General features: G+C 41.0%; 1 protein-coding gene across 1 annotated transcript in view; it reads right to left on the reverse strand.

Moving 5' to 3' along the window:
* LOC126297451 (monocarboxylate transporter 3-like) overlaps positions 1-23,841 on the reverse strand; it is a 368,235-nt gene that overhangs the window by 84,276 nt on the left and 260,118 nt on the right. Inside the window, exons 2-5 of the mRNA XM_049988307.1 lie at positions 18,946-19,223; positions 17,838-17,981; positions 6,724-6,909; positions 6,105-6,475 (exon numbers count right to left, since the gene is read on the reverse strand). Of these exons, the coding sequence (XP_049844264.1) occupies positions 6,105-6,475; positions 6,724-6,909; positions 17,838-17,981; positions 18,946-19,223 (979 nt within the window). The remainder of the gene's footprint in view (positions 1-6,104; positions 6,476-6,723; positions 6,910-17,837; positions 17,982-18,945; positions 19,224-23,841) is intronic.

The raw sequence follows: 23,841 nt of genomic DNA on the forward strand, positions 1-23,841 counted from the left end.
CTGGTTAAAATGATGTGACAAACTATGGAAATCAAAAATTGCGTTTCGGCCAATTAATTGCATAAAAATGACGATCAAAGACAGTTGTATAAGGATTTCAAAATAAAAAAGTAATGCACTTCACAGGAATTGAACCTGTAGTCCCATGCATGTATAGCACCTATCTACGAAGTTTGTCTGAAATATTTTACAAATGGTTTGATTCTGATGAGAGTAACGTTTTGCCCTTAATGGACTGTATATCATTTAAAAAAATTGAATTTCAAAATATTTTGAAATGAATCGACTCACTTTGTGTTGTTGATTTCCTTAGTGTAGATATTGTGTATTATGAGGTTGCTACAGTTTCTGATTTGTTTTGGGGGAAAAGGGATGAGCATTTAAAAGCAAAATTAGCTACTATGACACTGTTATGTTTCTTTGTTTGTTTTTCATCTAGGATCAGGTCCTCCAATTTATCTAGCAACTATTGCACCTTATAACCAAAAAACAGATTATTTATCCAATGTTCTAACTCCATTTTTATTTTCTCCATCATAAGGTACACTTCAGAAATCGTCAGTTCATTATTTTCTAGGTTGAGTACATGTATATGGTATGGAGAAAGTTCAGTTTAACACTGCGTACACGAAATTTTGTATTAAATTTGTGCATTTTCCATCAGTTATTTAAATTAGAAACATCAGTCCTTACCACATTTCCGCGCTTTCAACATGGATAACTCCATTCACCCTAAAGCCGCCTGTTTCATGCCATCTATTGGCAAAAAAAAATACACATTAGAATGTAGTTCCATGTATAATACCACATGGTGACAAAATCTGAAAGTAGATCAGTGTCTTGTCCGTAGTTACCAGTAAGCTGGGTTGCATACTTAGAGGGGATTGTTTCCATTTTATATGCCTGGCGGATCTAAAGGTAACTACAGGACAAAATTTATTTTTTATTTATTTATTTATTGTTCTGTGGGACCAAATTAAGGAGAAATCTTCATGGTCATGGAACGAGTCAATACATGAAATTATAACATGATAGTAGAAACAGATAAAATGAAATATAAAAAAAATTCAGGCGACAAGTCCTAAGTTTAAATGAAGAAAATCAACAAAGTAACACTGGAATTTGTTTAATTTTTTAGCTCTTCCAGGAGCTCCTCGACAGAATAAGAGGAGTGAGCCATGAGGAAACTCTTCAGTTTAGACTTAAAAGACTTTGGGCTACTGCTAAGATTTTTGAGTTATTGTGGTAGCTTATTGAAAATGGATGCAGCAGAATACTGCACACCTTTGTGCACAAGAGTCAAGGAAGTGCATTCCACATACAGATTTGATTTCTACCTAGTATTAACTGAGTGAAAGCTGCAAACTCTTGGGAATAGGCTAATATTGCTAACAACAAACGACATTAAAGAAAATATAAACTGTGAGGGAAATGTCAGAATATTCCCCCATGGACATGAAAAATGCTATTTCTTGTGTTTTGGAGAAAGGATAGTCTGCATACAAGCCATCTAAAACTTACAGGACACTTCAAGATGGACTGAAGGTTACACTTTCTGTAGCAGAAATGCCACAAACAAAAAGGGAAGACCATTTATTCTTTTGGTGGAACAAGAGACTAAACTAGCAAGTTACACCATAAGAATGCAAGAGCCTGGTTTTGGGTTGACTGCCACAGACTTGCGAATTGTCATCCCAAATGTCAACCCTAAATGCTGATAAGCAGAGTTCTTTCAACTCAGGCAAGGGTATTACAGGAGGGATTGGTAGGTTGGCTACAAGGGAAGATACGGGCTTGTAATGCGGCAAACTAAAAACATGTCTATGAGTAGGGCTATTGCGTCCACAAGAGAAAATATGAATGGTTTTAACAACAATATTGAGCAAGGACTAGAGGAGACTGGATTACGAAACAACCCAGAAAGAATCTAAAATCTCGATGAAACTGGGTTCAGTTTTGTTCCAAAAGCCTCAAAAACGGTGAGTCCCAGAGGTGCAAGCAGGGTAATGCAACAGACGACTGCTGAAAGAAGCGAGACGACAACAGTTCTTCTCACTATAAATGCTGCTGAAGAAAGTGAAGAAAATCTGGTTTGTTTTTAAGGGGATGCGTTTTGCAGCTGATATCAGAAAATTCTCAACCTAAATGCATTGAAACACGAACATCTGCTAGCATGAGTTTCTTAGAAGTAGATACCTTAGGGGTTGCGAAGCAACTCAAATCGCTTGATACGGGTAAGTCTTCAGGTCCAGATTGTATACCGATTAGGTTCCTTTCAGATTACGCTGATACTATAGCTCCCTACTTAGCACTCATATACAACCGCTCGCTCACCGATAGATCTGTACCTACAGATTGGAAAATTGCGCAGGTCGCACCAGTGTTGAAGAAGGGTAGTAGGAGTAATCCATTTAACTACAGACCTATATCACTGACGTCGGTTTGCAGTAGGGTTTTGGAGCATATACTGTTTTCAAACATTATGAATCACCTCGAAGGGAACGATCTATTGACACGTAATCAGCATGGCTTCAGAAAACATCGCTCTTGTGCAACGCAGCTAGCTCTATATTCGCACGAAGTAATGGCCGCTATCGACAGGGGATCTCAAGTTGATTCCGTATTTCTAGATTTCCGGAAAGCTTTTGACACCGTTCCTCACAAGCGACTTCTAATCAAGCTGCGGAGCTATGGGGTATCGTCTCAGTTGTGCGACTGGATTCGTGATTTCCTGTCAGGAAGGTCGCAGTTCGTAGTAATAGACGGCAAATCATCGAGTAAAACTGAAGTGATATCAGGTGTTCCCCAGGGAAGCGTCCTGGGACCTCTACTGTTCCTGATCTATATAAATGACCTGGGTGACAATCTGAGCAGTTCTCTTAGACTGTTCGCAGATGATGCTGTAATTTACCGTCTAGTAAGGTCATCCGAAGACCAGTATCAGCTGCAAAGCGATTTAGAAAAGATTGCTGTATGGTGTGTCAGGTGGCAGTTGACGCTAAATAACGAAAAGTGTGAGATGATCCACATGAGTTCCAAAAGAAATCCGTTGGAATTCGATTACTCGATAAATAGTACAATTCTCAAAGCTGTCAATTCAACTAAGTACCTGGGTGTTAAAATTACGAACAACTTCAGTTGGAAGGACCACATAGATAATATTGTCGGGAAGGCGAGCCAAAGGTTGCGTTTCATTGGCAGGACACTTAGAAGATGCAACAAGCCCACTAAAGAGACAGCTTACACTACACTCGTTCGTCCTCTGTTAGAATATTGCTGCGCGGTGTGGGATCCTTACCAGGTGGGATTGACGGAGGACATCGAGAGGGTGCAAAAGAGGGCAGCTCGTTTTGTATTATCGCGTTATAGGGCAGAGAGTGTGGCAGATATGATACACGAGTTGGGATGGAAGTCATTACAGCATAGACGTTTTTCGTCGCGGCGAGACCTTTTTACGAAATTTCAGTCACCAACTTTCTCTTCCGAATGCGAAAATATTTTGTTGAGCCCAACCTACATAGGTAGGAATGATCATCAAAATAAAATAAGAGAAATCAGAGCTCGAACAGAAAGGTTTAGGTGTTCGTTTTTCCCGCTCGCTGTTCGGGAGTGGAATAGTAGAGAGATAGTATGATTGTGGTTCGATGAACCCTCTGCCAAGCACTTAAATGTGAATTGCAGAGTAGTCATGTAGATGTAGATGTAGAGTACTTCTGAGACCTTCATGAAGTTCCTTCAACATTTCCCGTCACTTGTTCCTTCCGCGAGACCCATGTTGTTGTTTATGGATTCTCACCATAGTCATCCGTGTGCTGAAGCACTTCAATTCAACGAGGAAAATGGAATTTGTTTTGTTATTTTCCCCACTCACACTACTCACTTGTTGTAACTTTGGACCACTGAAGTAATCATGGAGGTCAAAAGTTCAATGTCACCTCAAGACGAAGGGCTTTAAACCAATGCGAGAGGACTTTTTTTCTTTCCTCAAGGAAGTTCTAAACGAAACATTGTTTCCCTTGAAGATCACCTTCGCTTTCGCCAAGGCAGGTATTCATCCTTTGAACAGAAAGGCAATTCCAGACATTGCTTTCAAACTTAGGGACGTCCATGATGTAGCAGAAAGAGAACTTCCAGCCGTAGCTGCCAATGCAAGACTTCCCCCAACAGTGTCTGCTCCAGCGCCAGTTGCCAATTCTGAAATTCCTGCAAGATATTCAGCTACAAGTCCAGACGTAAACGCAAGAATTCTTACTCTATTTCACCCTTTCTGTCGCGTGAGGGAAAGAAGAATTGATGCACATACAACACGGCTGTTCTACAAAGAGAACCCCAGAGCTGCTCTTACTACTTTGCACCAGCTACAGAGGAACTCCCAAAGGAGACGACTGGAAAAAAAGTGACTACACACAGGCGTCCATTTCAGGGGCCGAACCAAAGCCCCAGAAGAGGAGACTAACGACTCATTTGCGCGTTTCTTGCTCTGAACAGTTTAAGGACGACGTTCGGGGAGAACACTGGATAAAATGCCTACAGTGTCACCAGTGGTTTCATTTCAAATGCCAGAACTTGGCAGAATATGAATGGGACCTCAAATGCTTAGGGTGTACCGCAGAGAGTGACTCAAACATCCATCCCTACTGTTTTCTGGTGCATCACGAAATTATACGAGTGGCATCACGAAACTATCCGAGTTCACACAGCATTCTAGGGAAAAAACATATTTTTATTCTCATCTTACTAGTTCTAAAATAATAATGTGTTTGAAACTCTTTATTTATTTCACGCCTTCCGTAGCTTTGATAGTGTACCTTACTTCTTTGGTATCGTTAAAGTCATCAGACCTAATTATCACGAAATTAGCCAAGCTTGCCTTACATTTAGGATATGTCATGATATTATGTTCCATTAACGAGGGTATGCTGTTTTTACGACTCTTAACTATGCACATCATAATTTTAAATAAATATTTTAATAATTTTAAATTTACCGTAGTAATATGTTTCGGACTTCTTAATTACCCGATCCTAATTTTACGTCTGTTTATCCATGGTGTAAGCCAATACTGAAAGAGTTTTCGATAACATTCATCTTATACCTTACCTAAATTTATATTCATGTTCCAATTATTTTTATTATTCTAAATTATATAGACTTCCGAAAATGACAGATGAATTTGCCAAAACCGATTAAGTGGAATAAAATATTTGAATTGTGCATCTGACAGTTGATTTTATTTTGGGAAAAATTCTTACTATACTCATTTCTTCGAAGTTGTTAGTCTCATAACACTGTGAAAGAGCATCCTCACAGCTTGGAAGTATGGGAGACATCTCAGATATCGTAGTGGTACTGCACATGTTGTACAAAGGCATGTTCCAGGTTAGAATCCCAACCTGACATACAATTTTAACTTATGACCTTCAGTCAATGCAGTACAGAAGCTACACAAACCCAAACAATTAATTTTCAGCCTTACAAATAAAGTCAAATGTTGCGTGCATTACTGGTGGGTGACCCTACGAGTTCAGCTGCGTAAATGAGAAATATTTCCTTCATTCCCATCCACTGAATACCCTTCCACTAAAAAAATTTTGAAAGTTTTGTCTTATGTCTATGATCTGTATTCATTCATGTAGATTGTAATGTTGTTGTTGTTGTTGTCTTGTATATCAAGTGAAAGAGAAAAAGTAATGTAAAACTCAGTGAAAATACGTGTCCTTCCCCTTACCAATAACGTCTAAGTGGCTACCAAGACTAATGTTATCATCTGGCTAATGAATTTTCCATCAACATCATTCTTATCACCTACCTCTTGATTGATCACATTGGTCCTAGCATTGATTAAAATCTATCCTACAGATACGAGAATCTGATATATTACGTGACTTAATTACTTCGTTAATTTGTTGAAACAGTTGTGGACTTTGAGTTTAGCACGCAGTTTACACAAGAAACATAAGGCAACTGAATGATACTGATCACATTAAGTTTGATTTTGCGCGCAATTAACCAATAATTGTATATATAGCTGTATAAATTAGTTGAGGGCAATATTAAAAATGTACTGATGCTCGTAAACTCAATTTGCTACATTCTTTCCTCACCTGGGATGTGTATTGAGAGAGACGTGCCAAACTTCCACCAAAAAAGGCATCTTCTTTGTAAAGTGGACGAAATGCTGTAGGAGTATGACTGCTACGAGCACTGCTTTCTGATGTTGTACGAACACGGTGAGGTTTTTCATCATCATGTGCCACTGAACTTGGTCGCTTGTGGGCTAAAGACCCAACAGACGCTCGCATGTTATTGTTACCTCCTATGCTGTTTGCCGATGTTGTCATGTCTCTAACCATCTTCATGCGAAGCAGAAGTGGCAGTTCTGCTGGTTCTTTTGTTGCTTCTGGCTCCACCTTTACTCTCACGGGTTTCAACGGTCTAAAAAGTGCTCCAAATATTGCACAGTTTAGCACAAGACCTGTTACAAGAGACAATACAATTCATTTATCTGTAGATATAGTAAGAAGCAGAGAAAACTGTTTGAATTTTAGTCACATATTTTATTGCAAATTTTAATAATTTGACCTCCATATTTATCACACATAATATCATTGCCACTCTACATAAATTAAATCCTAGGAAATTTTCTATTCTAACTCTTACAGTCCTTTCTGTTAGTTAATTGAAATACAGTGTTTTATTAATATATAAATAAAACCTCCTCACCCGCTTGTATAAGAAAGGTTCCTCTCCACCCAAAGGTATTTATGAGGGTCGACGATAATGGTGCGATCAGCATTGTTCCAATACCAGATCCACACACAGCTATTCCAGTAGCTAACGCTCGCCACCTTTCAAAATAAAAGCCAACAGCTATCACTGCAGGAACATAAACGAGTCCAAATCCAACACCTGTAACAGTAATAGTTGGGTTATTGAAAAGTGTAAACCACCTGTGAATACCAAAGAGTTACAAGCCTAAATAAAGAACGATATACTTAAACTGGAAAACTAGTCACAATTAAACTAGGAATAAGCATGCTCTTCATATTCAAATAATAATTCACACTTTAAAACAAACAAAAAAAATTTGGTATGTAGTGGTGTATATAATAGCAACCTTCTAGTGAAAGAAACAATATTTATGTTATAAATTAATAATCAGAAAAAATGTTATGACCACTGATACAGAATTAATTAAACAAGTTCGTACTATTCAATATAAAATCCAGTGGAAATGCATAAATCAGACTTTCAAAATGATGGAGCACCGCAATCAGTCGTCCTAAGCAAATTTAGATTCCTGCTTTGGCCTAGCCATTATCTATGGTAAAAAACACGAGAAACACATAGTCTATGCACTTATTATATTTTTTAGCATTGATAATGGCTAGGTACTAGCCGAAATCTGGATTTGCTTTAATAAAACCCGAAAGGGAAGGACAACTGATTGCTGTGCTCCATCATTATGAAAGTCATATCAAAGTCGTTGATGACATTCCACTTTCCTAATGGAAGGTAACTTGCATAAATCATATTAAATTACGCACAGAAAACACAGAAATTGTCACCCAATGATCTTGCCTGAGGAACAACTTGGTTTCACTATTCTGGCCACTCTGAGGACCTAACCTGTATAAACCTAGAAGCGATGTCATTGAATTAGTGAAATTATATTCAACATCCTCTCTAGTGTATGTATACTGGACCAGTAAACATTCTTGAAAATGTACAAGGAGCTTCTGATTGTTTCTTTCCACCACTATGATAAGTATTACATGTATATTGAAAAGAAGAAACACATTTGAAACAACAGGGCTAGTCAGCATTATCACCACATTTATGTATAAAAAATGTATCGCTGATAGAGCATACTGTCGAAAAAAATTGTCGAAAAACTATTACTCTGATGCGGTGACATGAGTCAGTTCTTAATAAATGAAAAAGAGGTGATGGTTTGGAGACGACGTGACAGAGTTTTTGTGTTAAACTTCTTGCTGACATTTACAAGGGATCATTTGTGAGGTAACGTAATTGTCTATTAGCACAATATAGACTTAATTTCTTGAAATCTGTTCAGAAGGTAGAGATTGAGAAATAAACGGATGATGGTATCTACAAAACGTATTCCACGATCATCATCGTCAACAGTAGGAGTACTGCACAGTTGCTGTATTGGTCACTAAATAAGGAGCCATTAGCTGGTTAACCAGTGACTTTATTTGGCGCATTCCGCGTAGAACCCATCACCAGATGAACTTCTTGGCAATCAAGTATATGACGACAGTATGCAACAAACAAGGCAGCTGCTTTTCGACATCACTGTTAACTTTTACTATTTTGTTTTGCGTTTGTTCTTGCACAATATATTAGTCTTAGGATAGATGACTTTCAGGCAAACTTTCATACTTGTCTATTACGTTACTCCATTTTTCGTTGAAATTCATCTCCACTAGGTACAATCAGTAAAATGTCATAAAGGTGGTTCATATATGTTCTGTTAACCCGCACTCCTACTTTGTTTCCCTAGCATAAGATCTGAAAACTCACTCTAGAACTTCTGAATATAGTTTTATGGTATGGAATCCCTTTCCTGTTTTTTCCTTCAATTCTGAATTCAATCATCCTCACGGTGTCTATGGGAGTTCTATGATTGACATACGTATTTTTTAAACGTGTGCTTGTCTCAGTGGCCCAGTGGTATGAATGGAAAGTTTTTGGGTTCGATACCTGGGCAGTCATAAAGTTGTTACCTGCCACTTATCATTTTTCGCCTTTGGAAATGACCGTAAGTGTGAAAAATGGCGAGGCGCACTGCTTGAAACTTTAGGCCCCTGGTAGGATAAGTCAGCTCAGAGGTAGGTGGAGAGCCACTGACTACAGTGTTATGAGTTTCGTGACAAAAGACAGCAATTTGCGTAACAATATGGCTTCTAGTTGTATTCGTGCTTCCCACTGGAGGGGAACACGAATGTAGCGCATTTGTAAAATCGTAGGCGTTTCCCACAAATAGATTGTTTACAAAACGTGTTTAATTGTACGAATTTTAAAGTGTTCGTAACTTAGAACAGTTTTCTTTCCAAGTGTATTCCATAAAGATGAGCAAGTAAGTGAAAAAAAAGAAAAAAAGGTTCTACAACGGATAGATTGTGAAATGATTTGTATGGACACTGTGCTGCATCATTGCCGCCGACACAGCCACAGGCGAGCGATTCTGCCTTCCAAGCGGAATCTGCTAAACAAGCTGACACAACGTATTATCTCCACAATTTGATTACAAAATAAGGATGTAAAGGACGATTGCCATTACGAACTGTTTGAGGAAGATTTAATATGACCACACCGTAATCGTCTGATGTTGTCGCATCCGTCTCGATGACCGTCAGGTACTGTGATGTAGGTGATGCTATGGGACACATCATAAAAACAGGTAGATCAGTGGGACTTTATACATCATGTACAGAATGCAAAAGAGTCTTTTGTACATTTACATTTTTCTGCCGTAAAATGTTTAAGAGAAGAGACGTTTTTAACGTTGCGGGAGGCTTTTTTCCGTAACCCGTAAGCCTCGAAGCAAACCATGCATATTTTATCATGTCAATGAATGCATATATCTTATTTTTGGGCAGACAACTCGCTTGTAACTTGCAATCACTTCACTGAATTTTTCATTTGCCGGAAGAAATGTGCGTGTTACGGTTGATGTAAATACAACGGCATGCATTCTGGTGCTGTGGTGATCTTACTTTATTAAATAACTACTTTACCAAACAAAATATTTACTTTATTAAATAAACTATACGTTTTTATGAAGTCTACTTGGAAAGAAGAAAGTTTCGAGCACTTTTAAACTTAACCAATCCAATTCATTTTGTAAACCGACCGTTGCCTACAGTTTTGCAAACACGTTACCTACATGGTCTCCTATGGGTACTTAGTTTACACTCTTGGAAAGCCGAGACATCAGTCTGAGACATGACCACTGCAGCTTTCCGGTGAATTCTCTAACAAGCATAGGTCCCAGGGACGCTCGTCTGAATGCTCCACACATCGTATTGCCACGTGTATGACCTGCATTCTGCGGCCATTCTCCTGGAAGGCAGCGTATGCTTCATATGGTGTCACATCAAGCGTGAGTCATCTGATTAGTCAACATGTTTCCATTGTTCCCCGATTTGAACGCGACATTCCCATGCTCTCTGCAGTAGTAACTGACGACGCTATTGCGTCAACAATGGCATATGTATGAGTGCTCAGCTGCGAGGACCAACTACATATTATAGTATGAGAACGTAATGGAATAAGGAATAAAAATACACTTAGGAGCAACTGAATTACGGACAGCTACTGTACAGATCCTCGGGCATGGGGCGGTGCCGAAACAAGGTGATCCTGCCCCCTTAGCAGAACTGCCCAAGCTGCCACAACTATCCTCACCCCTGCCTTGTAAAATTAGCTTTCTGCAAATTTTTTCTACATAGATTTAGGAAATTTTGGTATTTTGTAAGCAGGTTTAATAAGAATGAATAATTATTGAAAAATATTACTTAAACGAACTGGATTGATTAAACATATTGCATACAACAAATAATATATGTCATTATAGTTAATAAATTACAAATTATATTAACTGTGCAGTTGCGTAGACGCAAAACTAAGTCTATGCCTTATTGTTTATGGCAGATACTGTACATTTGTTTTGGTATAATTTATGATAAAGAGCAGAATTTGTATGCTCTTTATAAATTCTTAATACTGCATAAGTTATTAATTAGAAATAAAAGTAATAGGTCTATAACTGCGCAATGAGAAAATATAACTTTTCAGGAATTGTGTGTTTCTTAAAATTTTTTGCCATTTCCTTATTTTGAGCGAAATAAACTCATCAATTGTGTCATTGAAGTCATGTTTACCAGCTGTGTCGCAATCTATCGACTAGATAGCCAAGTTAGACAATTTGCTTTCAGCTGTACTCGAACTTAGGTAGTCTTTTGTCACTCTTAATTTTGTGAAACGGCGTTCACAAGATGTCGCAGTTACTGGCATTGGCGGTAATATCCTCTAAGTTATTTCGATGTTTGGATAAACATCTCTTAATCCGTTCTCCGGAAAAACTTCAAAATTTCGAAATGGGAAGCCATGTCAATAACTTCATTACCCCACTCACCTGGAACTTGAAAACAATTATTTAATTAACCAGCCCCAAAATGTATCAATAACTTTGCTATAATTGACACCAAAATTGCTGTACTTTTTTCAGTCAGTCCCCAGGGCTGGCAATTCCTTCGCCAGATCGTCCATCCAGCGCTACCTTGGTCGTCCTACGGAGCGTCGATAGGGAATTATAGTCAGATCAAACTGTGTGCTTTTCGCTCGCTTATTATTCCTCCTCAGTGCAGATGAAGTGTGCCTCGCATTCATCCATATATCCAGCCAACCTCTTCACCCCTGTCAACTTTGTAACAGCAAAACTGCTTTATTTCTGCTCCCCTTTTTCACGTGGTTGCTCAATAATGTTCTCCAAATTAGATAACAAGATCGATGGTAAATCAGGGGTACTTTTTCCCTCCCCCTGAGTCGCATCTCGCTACACTTCTCAGTAACCAGAACTTGGAAAAAATCAGAAGGCTTCGGTTAAATAGGATAATTGAGTCAGCACCCGCTCGCCGACCATTGAAAACCCAAAATAACGTAGCAAAGTAGCTCGAACCCCGTTGCTGAACTTAGCGAGCTGTATAGTGTATAGGCGGTAGCCGTAGGCCTATATGTTATTTATTTTTTTATACGTTATATGTTTTTTTATTAGCCGTTAAGGTTGTTTACCATTCAACTGGCTTCGCCAAAATACATTTTACATATACATGAAAGTATAGTTGTTACTAGCTTGTACATTATGCGCATATATATATATATATATATATATATATATATATATATATATATATATATATATATGCATATCTTGTCTACTGCACTACTGATCTGTTTGTGATCGTGTTTCCAAGTGACTGCTATGTTAGTGACACAGTCGTTTGACTCTAGCCCCAGCAATAGCTTGGAAATAAGTAAAATAAATACACTCCTGGAAATTGAAATAAGAACACCGTGAATTCATTGTCCCAGGAAGGGGAAACTTTATTGACACATTCCTGGGGTCAGATACATCACATGATCACACTGACAGAACCACAGGCACATAGACACAGGCAACAGAGCATGCACAATGTCGGCACTAGTACAGTGTATATCCACCTTTCGCAGCAATGCAGGCTGCTATTCTCCCATGGAGACGATCGTACTTGCCATGCCATTTCCATCTGGCGCCTCAGTTGGACCAGCGTTCGTGCTGGACGTGCACACCGCGTGAGACGACGCTTCATCCAGTCCCAAACATGCTCAATGGGGGACAGATCCGGAGATCTTGCTGGCCAGGGTAGTTGACTTACACCTTCTAGAGCACGTTGGGTGGCACGGGATACATGCGGACGTGCATTGTCCTGTTGGAACAGCAAGTTCCCTTGCCGGTCTAGGAATGGTAGAACGATGGGTTCGATGACGGTTTGGATGTACCGTGCACTATTCAGTGTCCCCTCGACGATCACCAGAGGTGTACGGCCAGTGTAGGAGATCGCTCTCCACACCATGATGCCGGGTTGTTGGCCCTGTGTGCCTCGGTCGTATGCAGTCCTGGTTGTGGCGCTCACCTGCACGGCGCCAAACACGCATACGACCATCATTGGCATCAAGGCAGAAGCGACTCTCATCGCTGAAGACGACACGTCTCCATGCGTCCCTCCATTCACGCCTGTCCTGACACCACTGGAGGCGGGCTGCACGATGTTGGGGCGTGAGCGGAAGACGGCCTAACGGTGTGCGGGACCGTAGCCCAGCTTCATGGAGACGGTTGCGAATGGTCCTCGCCGATACCCCAGGAGCAACAGTGTCCCTAATTTGCTGGGAAGTGGCGGTGCGGTCCCCTACGGCACTGCGTAGGATCCTACGGTCTTGGCGTGCATCCGTGCGTCGCTGCGGTCCGGTCTCAGGTCGACGGGCACGTGCACCTTCCGCCGACCACTGGCGACAACATCGATGTACTGTGGAGACCTCACGCCCCCCGTGTTGAGCAATTCGGCGGTGCTTCCACCCGGCCTCCCGCATGCCCACTATACGCCCTCGCTCAAAGTCCGTCAACTGCACATACGGTTCACGTCCACGCTGTCGCGGCATGCTACCAGTGTTAAAGACTGCGATGGAGCTCCGTATGCCACGGCAAACTGGCTGACACTGACGGCGGCGGTGCACAAATGCTGCGCAGCTAGCGCCATTCGACGGCCAACACCGCGGTTCCTGGTGTGTCCGCTGTGCCGTGCGTGTGATCATTGCTTGTACAGCCCTCTGGCAGTGTCCGGAGTAAGTATGGTGGGTCTGACACACCGGTGTCAATGTGTTCTTTTTTCCATTTCCAGGAGTGTAGTTTATATCATGATGTGTTCAATAATATTGTAACAGGTGTCAGTTTGTAATGTATTTCGTCAACCTTCATCTGTAATACGATAACAAGACGTGCAGAAGACAGGTATCTGACACCACATAGATCGACAAATCGATAGTCAAATTGAAACCAGCTGTATTTTGACCGCCATCTTGTCCACTGCACTACAGAACTGTTTGTGACCGTGTTTCCAAGTTACTGTTATGTTAGTGACAATTTGTGAACAATGACCAGGAAAGACACGGAAATTGAGACACTCCAGCGCATCACTACGAGACTGGCACACCAGAAGAAAAAAGTGTGACCGTTACAAAACATTTTCGTGCAAACATCAGTCCAGCATCCAAAGTGACATCACCCCTTACTAAGTTTTCTCTTCGTACACAGGATGACCACAGCATTCACGAAAAGACTATGTAACATCTGTATGGCCTTATTTTAAAGTTGTTTTTGTAATGCCATTTAGCCTGAAGATGAGGTTCACCTCGAAACATGTCGCAAAATAAGTTTGTGACTTTGGTAGCGGTAACATAAAAAAAAAAACCCTTACATATTTCTTGAGACAGTCACGGTCGACAAATAATCAAAATGGCTTAAAATTCATGAAATAAGATGATATTACACTCGTATATGTTGTACTATTATATACAGATTCTGGGAGTTTCTTGTTAATGTAATACAATTATATTTTGCATTATTTGAAGTTCTTTACATATAAGTGTTCTCTTTCAGGAATGAGTTTCTCCGATTTTATGACGTATGTATGATTAAAAAATGGATTATGAAGTTGCTATGGGTATAGCTTGGTTGTATGTTAGCGGAATTAGCAAATGTGGATACGATATCTTATTTGTGGTCTCATACTGATCTGTAGCGTACCCCGAAGCCTATGTTAAGCTGAAAGGTGATGGTTTGGCTGTGAGTTGGCAAAGTAGTATCGAAGACCTCAGTTAATTCGTTTATATTTTTAATGATGGGAAATAATAAATATGTGCCAAATATTTAAGTGTGCAATTAAAGTGTAATAGCATAAAGATAATTTTTATTATTATATGATCATGTATTGACCATATTTCATTCAGTCAGTTGTCAGATACTAAAATACGTTTGCCTAAACAAATACATCGTGATCATAATTATGCATTTTCCAAAAATGTATCCATAATCGGCTCTGAGCTCCAAGAAATCAGAGATAATGACAGTACATTCATCAATTTTCTGATTAAACTGATAACCTAGACAACAGTGTGTACTACAAACCGCTTGTCATTGGACTGATAATTAATAGTTATACTCATTGGCTTCAGACTATTACCTTCAAGTCAAATCTGTAACTATATTACAGATCGGCCTGTGACCACACTCGAGATTAATTACACTCGAACCACGTTTCTTAACAAATTTCAGTTACACATAGCCGAAGCTCCATGCAGCACAAGGTTGAATGAAAAGTAATGCCTCCACCTTCGTTAATTGCGTTTGGATGGGAATATTTTAATAAATCAAATGCAGAAATAATCCTTAGAATGTGATCTTTAATTACCAATATTCACTTTTCCTCATAACTACCAGCCAATTGGATACATTTCTGCGAACGATGAACAAGTTTTCTTGAAGCCGTCACGGAAGAATTCGACACTCTGTTTCCGCAACCACAGTCTCACGGTTCTCTTAACGTCTTCATCAGGAGCATAATGATGTCCCCGCAGATCATCTTTCATCATCTGGAACAGATGGAAGTCAGACGGTGCGAAATCTGGGCTGTATGGAGGGTGCCGTACGGTTGTGAGATTCAGTCTGTGAAGTTCTGCTGTGGTGGCATGTGAAGTGTGTGATCTGGCATTGTCATGCTGCAGGAAAACATTTCCCTTTTCCTTTCGGACACTTGTTAGCAGTCGTTTCAAAGTTCACATCGTTGTGATGTAACGCTCTGAATTTATTGTTGTTCCACGATCAAGGGAATCAACATGGATAACACCATCTGGATCCCAGAACCTTGTGCCCACGATTTTTCCATCTGAGGGCTGCGTCTTGAACTTCTTTTTTGGGACGAGTCTTTGTGTCGATGTTCCATACGTTTCGTCTCCGGGTCGTAATGGTGTACCCACGTTTCGTCTTCTGTCACAACTGAATGGAGGAAGGTATCACCTTCATTCTCGTAACGCGAGAGGAGTTCCGGGAAAATTTCAAGTCTGTGCGCTTTCGTTTCAAGATTCAGCATTCGGGATGCCCATCGTGCACAGATCTTCGAATGTCAAAGCAAACCAATAATGTGACCCATACGTTCTTGTGAAATGTCGATTGTGCTTGCAGTTTCTCTCTGAGTGATACGTCGATCGTCCTGAATCAATCTGTCAACATTTGGCTTGTGAAACTCGGTGGTTGCTGTCACAGGACGCCCAACTGTTTGTTCGTCACGCAGATCAGATGTTCCCGCCTCAACATCTTTAAACTTACTCGCTCAAGGACGCACAGTTCTCACATCAACACAATCACCATAAAATGCTTTCATTCTCTGATGAATCTCCTGTGGGGTGACACCTTCTGCTGTCAAGAATTCAATGACTGCACGTTCCTTAAATTGCATTGGCTGACCGTCTGCGCAGGGTACCATACCTTACACTGTAACAACACAACCGTTCAATGCTAGGGCTTCCCGCCAACAGGAGATGTAGAGAAGAGACTACGGAACAAGCCAGTACCTGCCATATACCAACGCTGCCAACTGTTGAAGAGTTACGAAGGTGGAGGCATTACTTTTCAGTCAACCCTCGTACAAAGCTTTCTCCAACAGGTGAGTGATATCACTTGCGTCAACAAACAAGTTATGGACGAATGTCATCAGATGGCGTTAGTTACAGACATGAACGTAGCCCAAACAGCGTCACATTTGGATGCACATCCTCGCAACGGCGAGACACAACTGTTGGCGGGGCCTGTGTCGTCACTTTGGCAGTATGGCCCTCGTCTGGGACAATGTCAGACACTGTACATGCGACAGTGGAGTGGACGAACAGGCATGTGCACCACATGAACACAATTGATCGCTGTCATATAGTGGATGCCCTAGGTGCGACAGACCTAATGCCTGAGGTATTTGTAAGCATTAGTATTATCACATGCCAACGTAATAGGGAGGAGAGATTAGGACTTTTACGGCATTTGCCTTAAACTGTTTTGGGGAATCCCGAAACACCTAAAAGTGGATGGCTGAATGGGGATTTGAACCGTATCAAGGGTGTACTGTGAGGGACTCGGTTCGGAGACAATAACTGCCAACAGAGTCAACTGAGATGCTGATGGCAGGTGTGGTCGACGACTATTTCGGGCAGTAAAGCAGATAGACGGTCACAGTACAGCAAATCACTCATTAGTTGACTATTAGACAATCGTAGGGTACAGCATGCACCAGCCTACATGTGCTCCTCTGCTCACAACACAAACCAGGGCACAAATGCAGGAACAGAGCCACTATATTCTAGGTCACCTGGATGATGTGTCGCGTTGTACTCCGATGTCACCGAAGGAATACGTCAATAGCCATACGCTATGCACTCCAGGGCAGAGGTTAAGTGTGTGCTAGAACTATTCTTGAAATGATGTATCTACATCCTGTCGAATCAAATGCATTGTTTGCTGGTGTCCTGCAACTGCAGCAAGACAATTCACGGCCTCACTTCTCTCAAAATGAAGGCGACTTTGTGGCTGCCCAGGTCAGATTAGTGTAAGATGTGAGCAACACCGTAAGTGGTGGACGGTAATTGGTTTAGGACGTGTGAAGTGCATGCCACGACGTATGGTGACAGATGTTGCTATAGGCTACTTGATTGATCTTTCCATTTCTGTTACATTTTGTTCTGTACCTAAGAAACTCCAGAAATTGCTATAAAGGAAGGCTTTCTAAACCAAATATCACAGTGGCCATACCAATGGTACTCAAAGCTGCAAAATGAACATAGGCATAGTCTTTAAAATATTGCTTCTCGTTACTTTGAACAATCAGAAAAAAGTGTACTGAAACACAAACACAAAATAACGTTTGGCAGAACGCCGAAAACAGGCACTTTCTGTCTTCGACTTTTTCACCTACCATTTAGAGTATAATTCCATTGTGATTCATTATCTGTTTCCTACTGCCACAAAAAAGTTCAGTAAATCTCACTTAATAATTAGTTACGTAAATGGTATGGTTAAAAAAATAAGCATCATCTTAAAAGCGTTTATATCACTAAAATCTGCTTAAGTAACATGCTACCGTAGTAGTATTGCTTACGCTATTATGAGTAGCGATTTTAAAATTCATACATTAACTAACGTTAATTCATTATTTCGGGGACATCGATCTTACCTCCGAGAAATCCATATCCTATACACAGGTAAATAACACTATTTGCGAAATAACACAAAGCGAATGAAATACATCCCAGAACACTTCCTAGTATTGCAACTACTCGGAAACCATATCGGTTGGCAAGAGCGGACACAAAAGGACCTGTAACAGAAATAATCAAATATGTACACCAGTCAATTTTAATAAATGAAATCTGAAATAAAAAATTATTAGTTTTCTTACAAACGCTATGCATCGAGCTCAACAAAAGTCAGAAATAAAAGCAATTTGTTGATAAAATAAATTTAACGTGCATAAGAAAGTACATGGTCTATTGTTTATGATCGTTTTATTTAAACTTCAGTCATAAAACACGCATTACATTCTGTACGTCTCTTAAAATAATAGAGAGTGTGAGACGAAATGTTCCATTACTGATCAAAGGAAGTTCAAAGTTGACAAATCTACACTTAATTATATACGACACCTTGGCTATGTTTGCAAGGGTTTGTGGATTAATTGCATTTATTTCACACTGTTATGCACATCATAGTTGAAACCTGCAGTATTTAACGTAGATGAAAAATAAAAGCGTTTGATTGGGGTTGTTACAAAATTAATTTAGAGACGATTTTTGAATTTCAAATGGAAAGTAGAAAAGGGAAGGAGATTAGCATTCAACGTCCTGTCGAACTGAAGTCATTAGAGATGGACCTTAGATCTGACTGGGGAAAGTCACGGACATGTTCTCTCCACAGGAACCATCCCGGCATTCACCTTCATAGATTTAGGGCAATCTAAATAAGGATGGCTGTACTGGACTTTGGATCCAGTTACTCCTAAATGCGAACTGAGGGCAATGAAGGAGAGAAAGCAGTCATTAAAGGCCCGAGCTCGGACTGAGTTTGAAAGAGTTAAAATATCAGAGTATTTAAGACATTAGACTCAGGATCGGTGTAGCGATCTACGTTCAGCCATCCGTGGTTTCCCTAAAACACTTCAAATGATTGTACGCCCGCATTCCTGTCCCATCTGTTTACATTCGAGCCAGCACTCCGACATCGACGGGAGATAGAACCGCGGTCTTTCCCGCTAAGACGTGGAGCGGTTTAGGCGCCTGACTCACCCGCCATGAGGTAGAAACCGGAGAGCAGAGAGCCCACGATGGCGACGCGCGGCTTGGACTCGCCGAGGTCCCGCGAGATGTCGGCGAGGAACATGCCGAACGACGAGATGATGCCGTCGACGATGAGGTTGCAGCAGAAGCCGGCGAGCATGACGACCCAGCCCCAGCCGCCGTCGGGCGGCACCACGGCGTACGCCGCCTCCGCCTCGTCGTCCGCCTCCTCCACTTCCTGCGCTGCCTTCTCGTCCTTCAGCAGCGGCTTCTCGTTGTTCGCCGTCCTGCACACCCAAAACACGTGCTCTGCCATCTCCTACCTGCAACCTTACAGCAGATCCTTAATCGCTAATAGTTTCTGGGAAACATTCTTTCGAAACTACGCAATTTCTTTATACATTTGGTCATTAGTTGTTTCGAGGTTGAGGCTTCATTGCGAAGCGTTAATGCTCGTTGAAGCCAGCCTCCTTTGTCGTCGTACTGTTTGGCATCCTCACGAAAAACGTTTTTTTAGCACTAAAATCCGAATAAAGCTACATTTTTGAAAGCGATTCTCAATTTTGTCGTAAGAATGAAAATGCTTACTGTCGCTACTGTATGTACTCATGGATTTATATATATATATATATATATATATATATATATATATATATATATATATATATATATATATAAGATTTTCCGTAGTAAATTTTCTATTCATATTTTATCTCTGGTCAGAGAATGCTCAACAATTACGTTGATATACACACAATTTAGACTCGTTGCCAAGTCTGTGATCCGGCTCTGAGCCTGTCATGACACTACAAGAAACTCTGACATTAGAACGTGTATTCTGTAACTGATGGTGAATTATTAAAATACAGTTACAGCGTTCTTCGAATAAGTTACCGAAATGTATGATTAGCTACGCAGCTCACTATTAGCCCGTAAACGCAATTGGCGATGACCAAAAAATCACAGACGAAGCTCGTTTTGGTCGCAGGGACGTTGCTCTGTACCTTGTCTTCGTTTGACGGAGCAGAAATGTTTTCTCGTGATGGAGGTGGAATAAAGAAGAATACAACTGTTTTGTTTGCGTTGGACAAACTTCTTATGTTTTTCGTCTGAAATGTGAACTATAGCACTGAACTTTTTTCCAAGCACCATTTTTCCTCTTATGAAGCACATTTGCAACTGCAAACCCTGCGTCACTTAATTTTTACCTTTCACCTCGCAAGTCTCACAAAACACAGCTTCAGTAGAGGCCATCTGAGACTGACAATCGGTCATCAACACCCTGTCAGTGTTGTTTTATAACAGCAAGATCGCACACTCAACGTCCGTACTAATCCACGAGTAGTCTTACACTCCTGCATGCTTCAGTATGAGGGAACGAGTCGTCGTGTCGGAAACAACTGCAGCGCCACCGTTCTCAGACTACTGTCTACCCGCACTCGCTTTCTGACACCAACGCAGAATCAAAACAAGTCCACGTATTGGCACCACTAAATTTCGCCAAAACCGGTAAAACTGCTTACTTTAATCGAAAACAGATGACCACTGTTTTCTCGGAAGTAAAGAACATTCTTTTGTTTGCTTTCACAGAACGTGGGTCAACAAGTACAGCTGACGTTTGCTGTGAAAAGCACACAAACTGAAATTTGCTTTTCAAAATGGACGGCGGGAGAAGCTGTCATCCTCCACGCTCCGCTGCCTGTCAGCGCGGCGGATTGCCAAGTGAAGGGGCCCGGGTTCGATTTCCGGCCGAGTCGGAAATTTCTCCGGTGTTGTCCTTACGTTCGTGTCGTCATAATTGCAATTCCACAGCTGAGCAGGCTGAATGGGTGCCAACCGAAAGCCAATAAACTGAAAAAGAAATACTTTTCGAGCAGAAGCACCGTGACAAAGATACATGAAAAGGCCGCGTTCTGGGGGAAGTGGGGTTTGGTGCTCGGTTCCTATTTGAGAGAGAAAAATGGGGTGAAAAGTTTTTGGTGTAGCCTGGACTCGCGACCATTTGTATAACCATTCGAACATTTGCCTTACTGCAGATATGTTACAGTACATTAAGAAAGGTTTGAGTGAAGAACCGGACCTGGCAAATTGTGCGGATCGATTAATTCCTTCTGCAAAAGATTTTAACTGGACTGAAATTAATGCACAGTTAATGGCACCACTTGTATGTGTACCGCTCGGATTTTACGTCACCCTTTAATAACTCCAGACTGGAGCGAGACTGATGGTTCAAGTGGTTCAAGTTTAGTCCACCGGTGTTTCAGACGTTGATCTAATAAAATCTTTAACCATTGGAAAATATCTTTCTTCGTTTGGATTCCACCTACAAAAAACACGTTTTTCTGGGAGGTTTTGAAGCGCGCCACTTCTATACTTTAAACCTGTACGAACCGTTTCAAAGTCTGCACGAAGATAGATAAATAGAAAAACTAGAAACGTTTTTTTATCTAGTAACCTTTATTCGTTGTCGAGATACGACAGTTTAAAGTCAAGCTAAATGCAGCACGTATAATTCGTTCTTCCCTGAATTCAGTGCGCGGAAAGTCACTCAAATGACGTCATCTGACTGAGGGTCGCTGTGCAGCATACTGGTGAGAGGCGTATCAGCAAACGACGATAACCCCGACATCTTCCTTAATGGTGCCGCGGGAGTAGTCTGCCATTTGCAAGTAATAACGTTTAGAAGTCCACAGCGCCCTTTTACTTGCTTCTCGGGTCCAATGGCGGTGCTCCGAGGCCATAATTTCTCTCTACTCTGGGGCATGATACACGTAGCTTCTGGCTCCATAGTGAAGAGGTAGTATAGCTGCTCATCATTTGTTTTTGACTCGCTCTGAACTGACAGTGATCTGCAGCACTTTTGCGCATCTGTCGACAGTTACAATCCGTGGTGGCCCATGGCGACTTAACCCGTTGCCAACGGGCAGCCACGATTTTCTCTGAATCGAGGCACTCGTGGTACACCCCTGACACCTGAGGAGCCCACGGCCTGTACGATCTCCCACTGACGTAGCATGTCTTATTCATCCTACAGCCGACAGTTACGCCGATGGCCAGTAGAACTTAGACATCCCTGTCGGTGAGCACCCTCAGCTAAAAGCGTAAGATCTGGGACGCTACTCACAGAATGAAATGAGTAAGTCGAAGCTGGTCCTTCCTTTCTCCTCCTCCTGCCTACCACCAGTGTCGGCTGCATTTTAACTTGGTTGCGTTACTTGCAATTGGAATACGTATAAATGTATTCAGAGTTATTTGCATTTGCAGAGAGAGAAAAGGAGGATGAACCGATTTAACACACACGATTTAAAAGAAATAGTTCAGGACGACCAGAGACGACAGAGGTCTGAAACGCGTTGTATGAAATAGCAAGGTACGAGGTGCAACGTCGCTGTTGACTAACCAGCTGGCAGGATTCTTTAATGAGTAGCCAGAAAGTTCCGCTTTATGAAACGACTCTGCGTACTTCTGGCGTAGCCTTTAATATAAGCGACAGCAAAACTCGTCTCCTCAGACCTCGAACATCAGACGGAATAATGTAAGGCACTGTGTGAGGCACTGGATACGAAGTTGGTACCTGCTAAATATAAAGCCCTATCTCGTGGTACGCCTACATCACTTGATGTAAACGCCCAAATGGTTCTATTAATAAGGCCTCGGCAAGTTTTATTCCCTATTCTGGCCTGTCTGGTCGTCTGCAATTATTTCATAGTCGACGTGACTTTAAACTTAGATTGTTAAAAACCATTGAACAGCCAAGATCACATCAAAAATTTCTTTAATTTAAGACGGCCGGTTTCAACAATCATTGCTATCATCTTCAGGCCTTGAACATTTTTTATGTTGTAAACCATGTTCATTTTACGCTGAAATTCACGCACTGGTTGTCATGTGGATAAAACTCAGCACATTATAAACGTTTGTCATTGTTGCTCAGTTTTATCCACTTGGCATCTTGTGCGTGAGGTTCAGCGCAAAATGAACATGGTTTACAACAAAAACATATTAAAGACTTGAAGATGACAGCAATGACTGCTGAAACCGGTCGTCTTAAGTAAAGAAACTTTTTATACGATCTTGGCTTTTGAATGGTTTTTAACAAATAAAACAGATCGCTTTCAGTATTCTGAAAATGATAAAATGCAGTTGAACTTTAACTTACCTCCATTTTTCCAGTGGTATAAGCAAACGTCACACAACAGAAAATATAAAAGTATGCTCCTGCTTAATATAACAACATTAAATAGGGCCGGCCGTGGTGGTCTCGCGGTTCTAGGCGCGCAGTCCGGAACCGTGCGACTGCTACGGTCGCAGGTTCGAATCCTGCCTCGGGCATGGATGTGTGTGATGTCCTTAGGTTAGTTAGGTTTAAGTAGTTCTGAGTTCTAGGGGACTGATGACCACAGCTGTTAAGTCCCATAGTGCTCAGAGCCATTTGAACCATTAAATAGGGAATTCCTAGAGCGAGTTTGTGATACTGGCTTTGCAGGTACACTGTACGAAATCTGTTAACAAACATCAATAATAATATTCAGAGGCGTCAGTGATACACTGTTTTTTGTGAAATTCGTCAATAGAACCCGTACTAAGCTGTAAATTATACGAATAGGAAAGAGGGAAGCTACCAGGTGTATTCGAATAAAATGAGGACGTTTGCTCATATTTAAATGTTGGCTGCTCAGAAAAAAAATTTCACGAAGTAAGCGACATCTACTAGTGTTTATGAAGCCACAGAAGTAACTGTTTCAATTCAGCAATCGTTTAGGTGTGGTTTAGAAAATTATTGCATCGGCCGTATCTGAAATGCGTGCTCTAATTTGATTTTTGTGCACACAAGGATCTACGGCTTCTCAAATTTATGAGGTGTTCGTTGTTTTTGTATCTACAATAATAGGCGATAAAACGATT

Source organism: Schistocerca gregaria, chromosome X (assembly GCF_023897955.1).
Source record: "Schistocerca gregaria isolate iqSchGreg1 chromosome X, iqSchGreg1.2, whole genome shotgun sequence".
NCBI classification, from domain to species: Eukaryota; Metazoa; Arthropoda; class Insecta; order Orthoptera; family Acrididae; genus Schistocerca; species Schistocerca gregaria.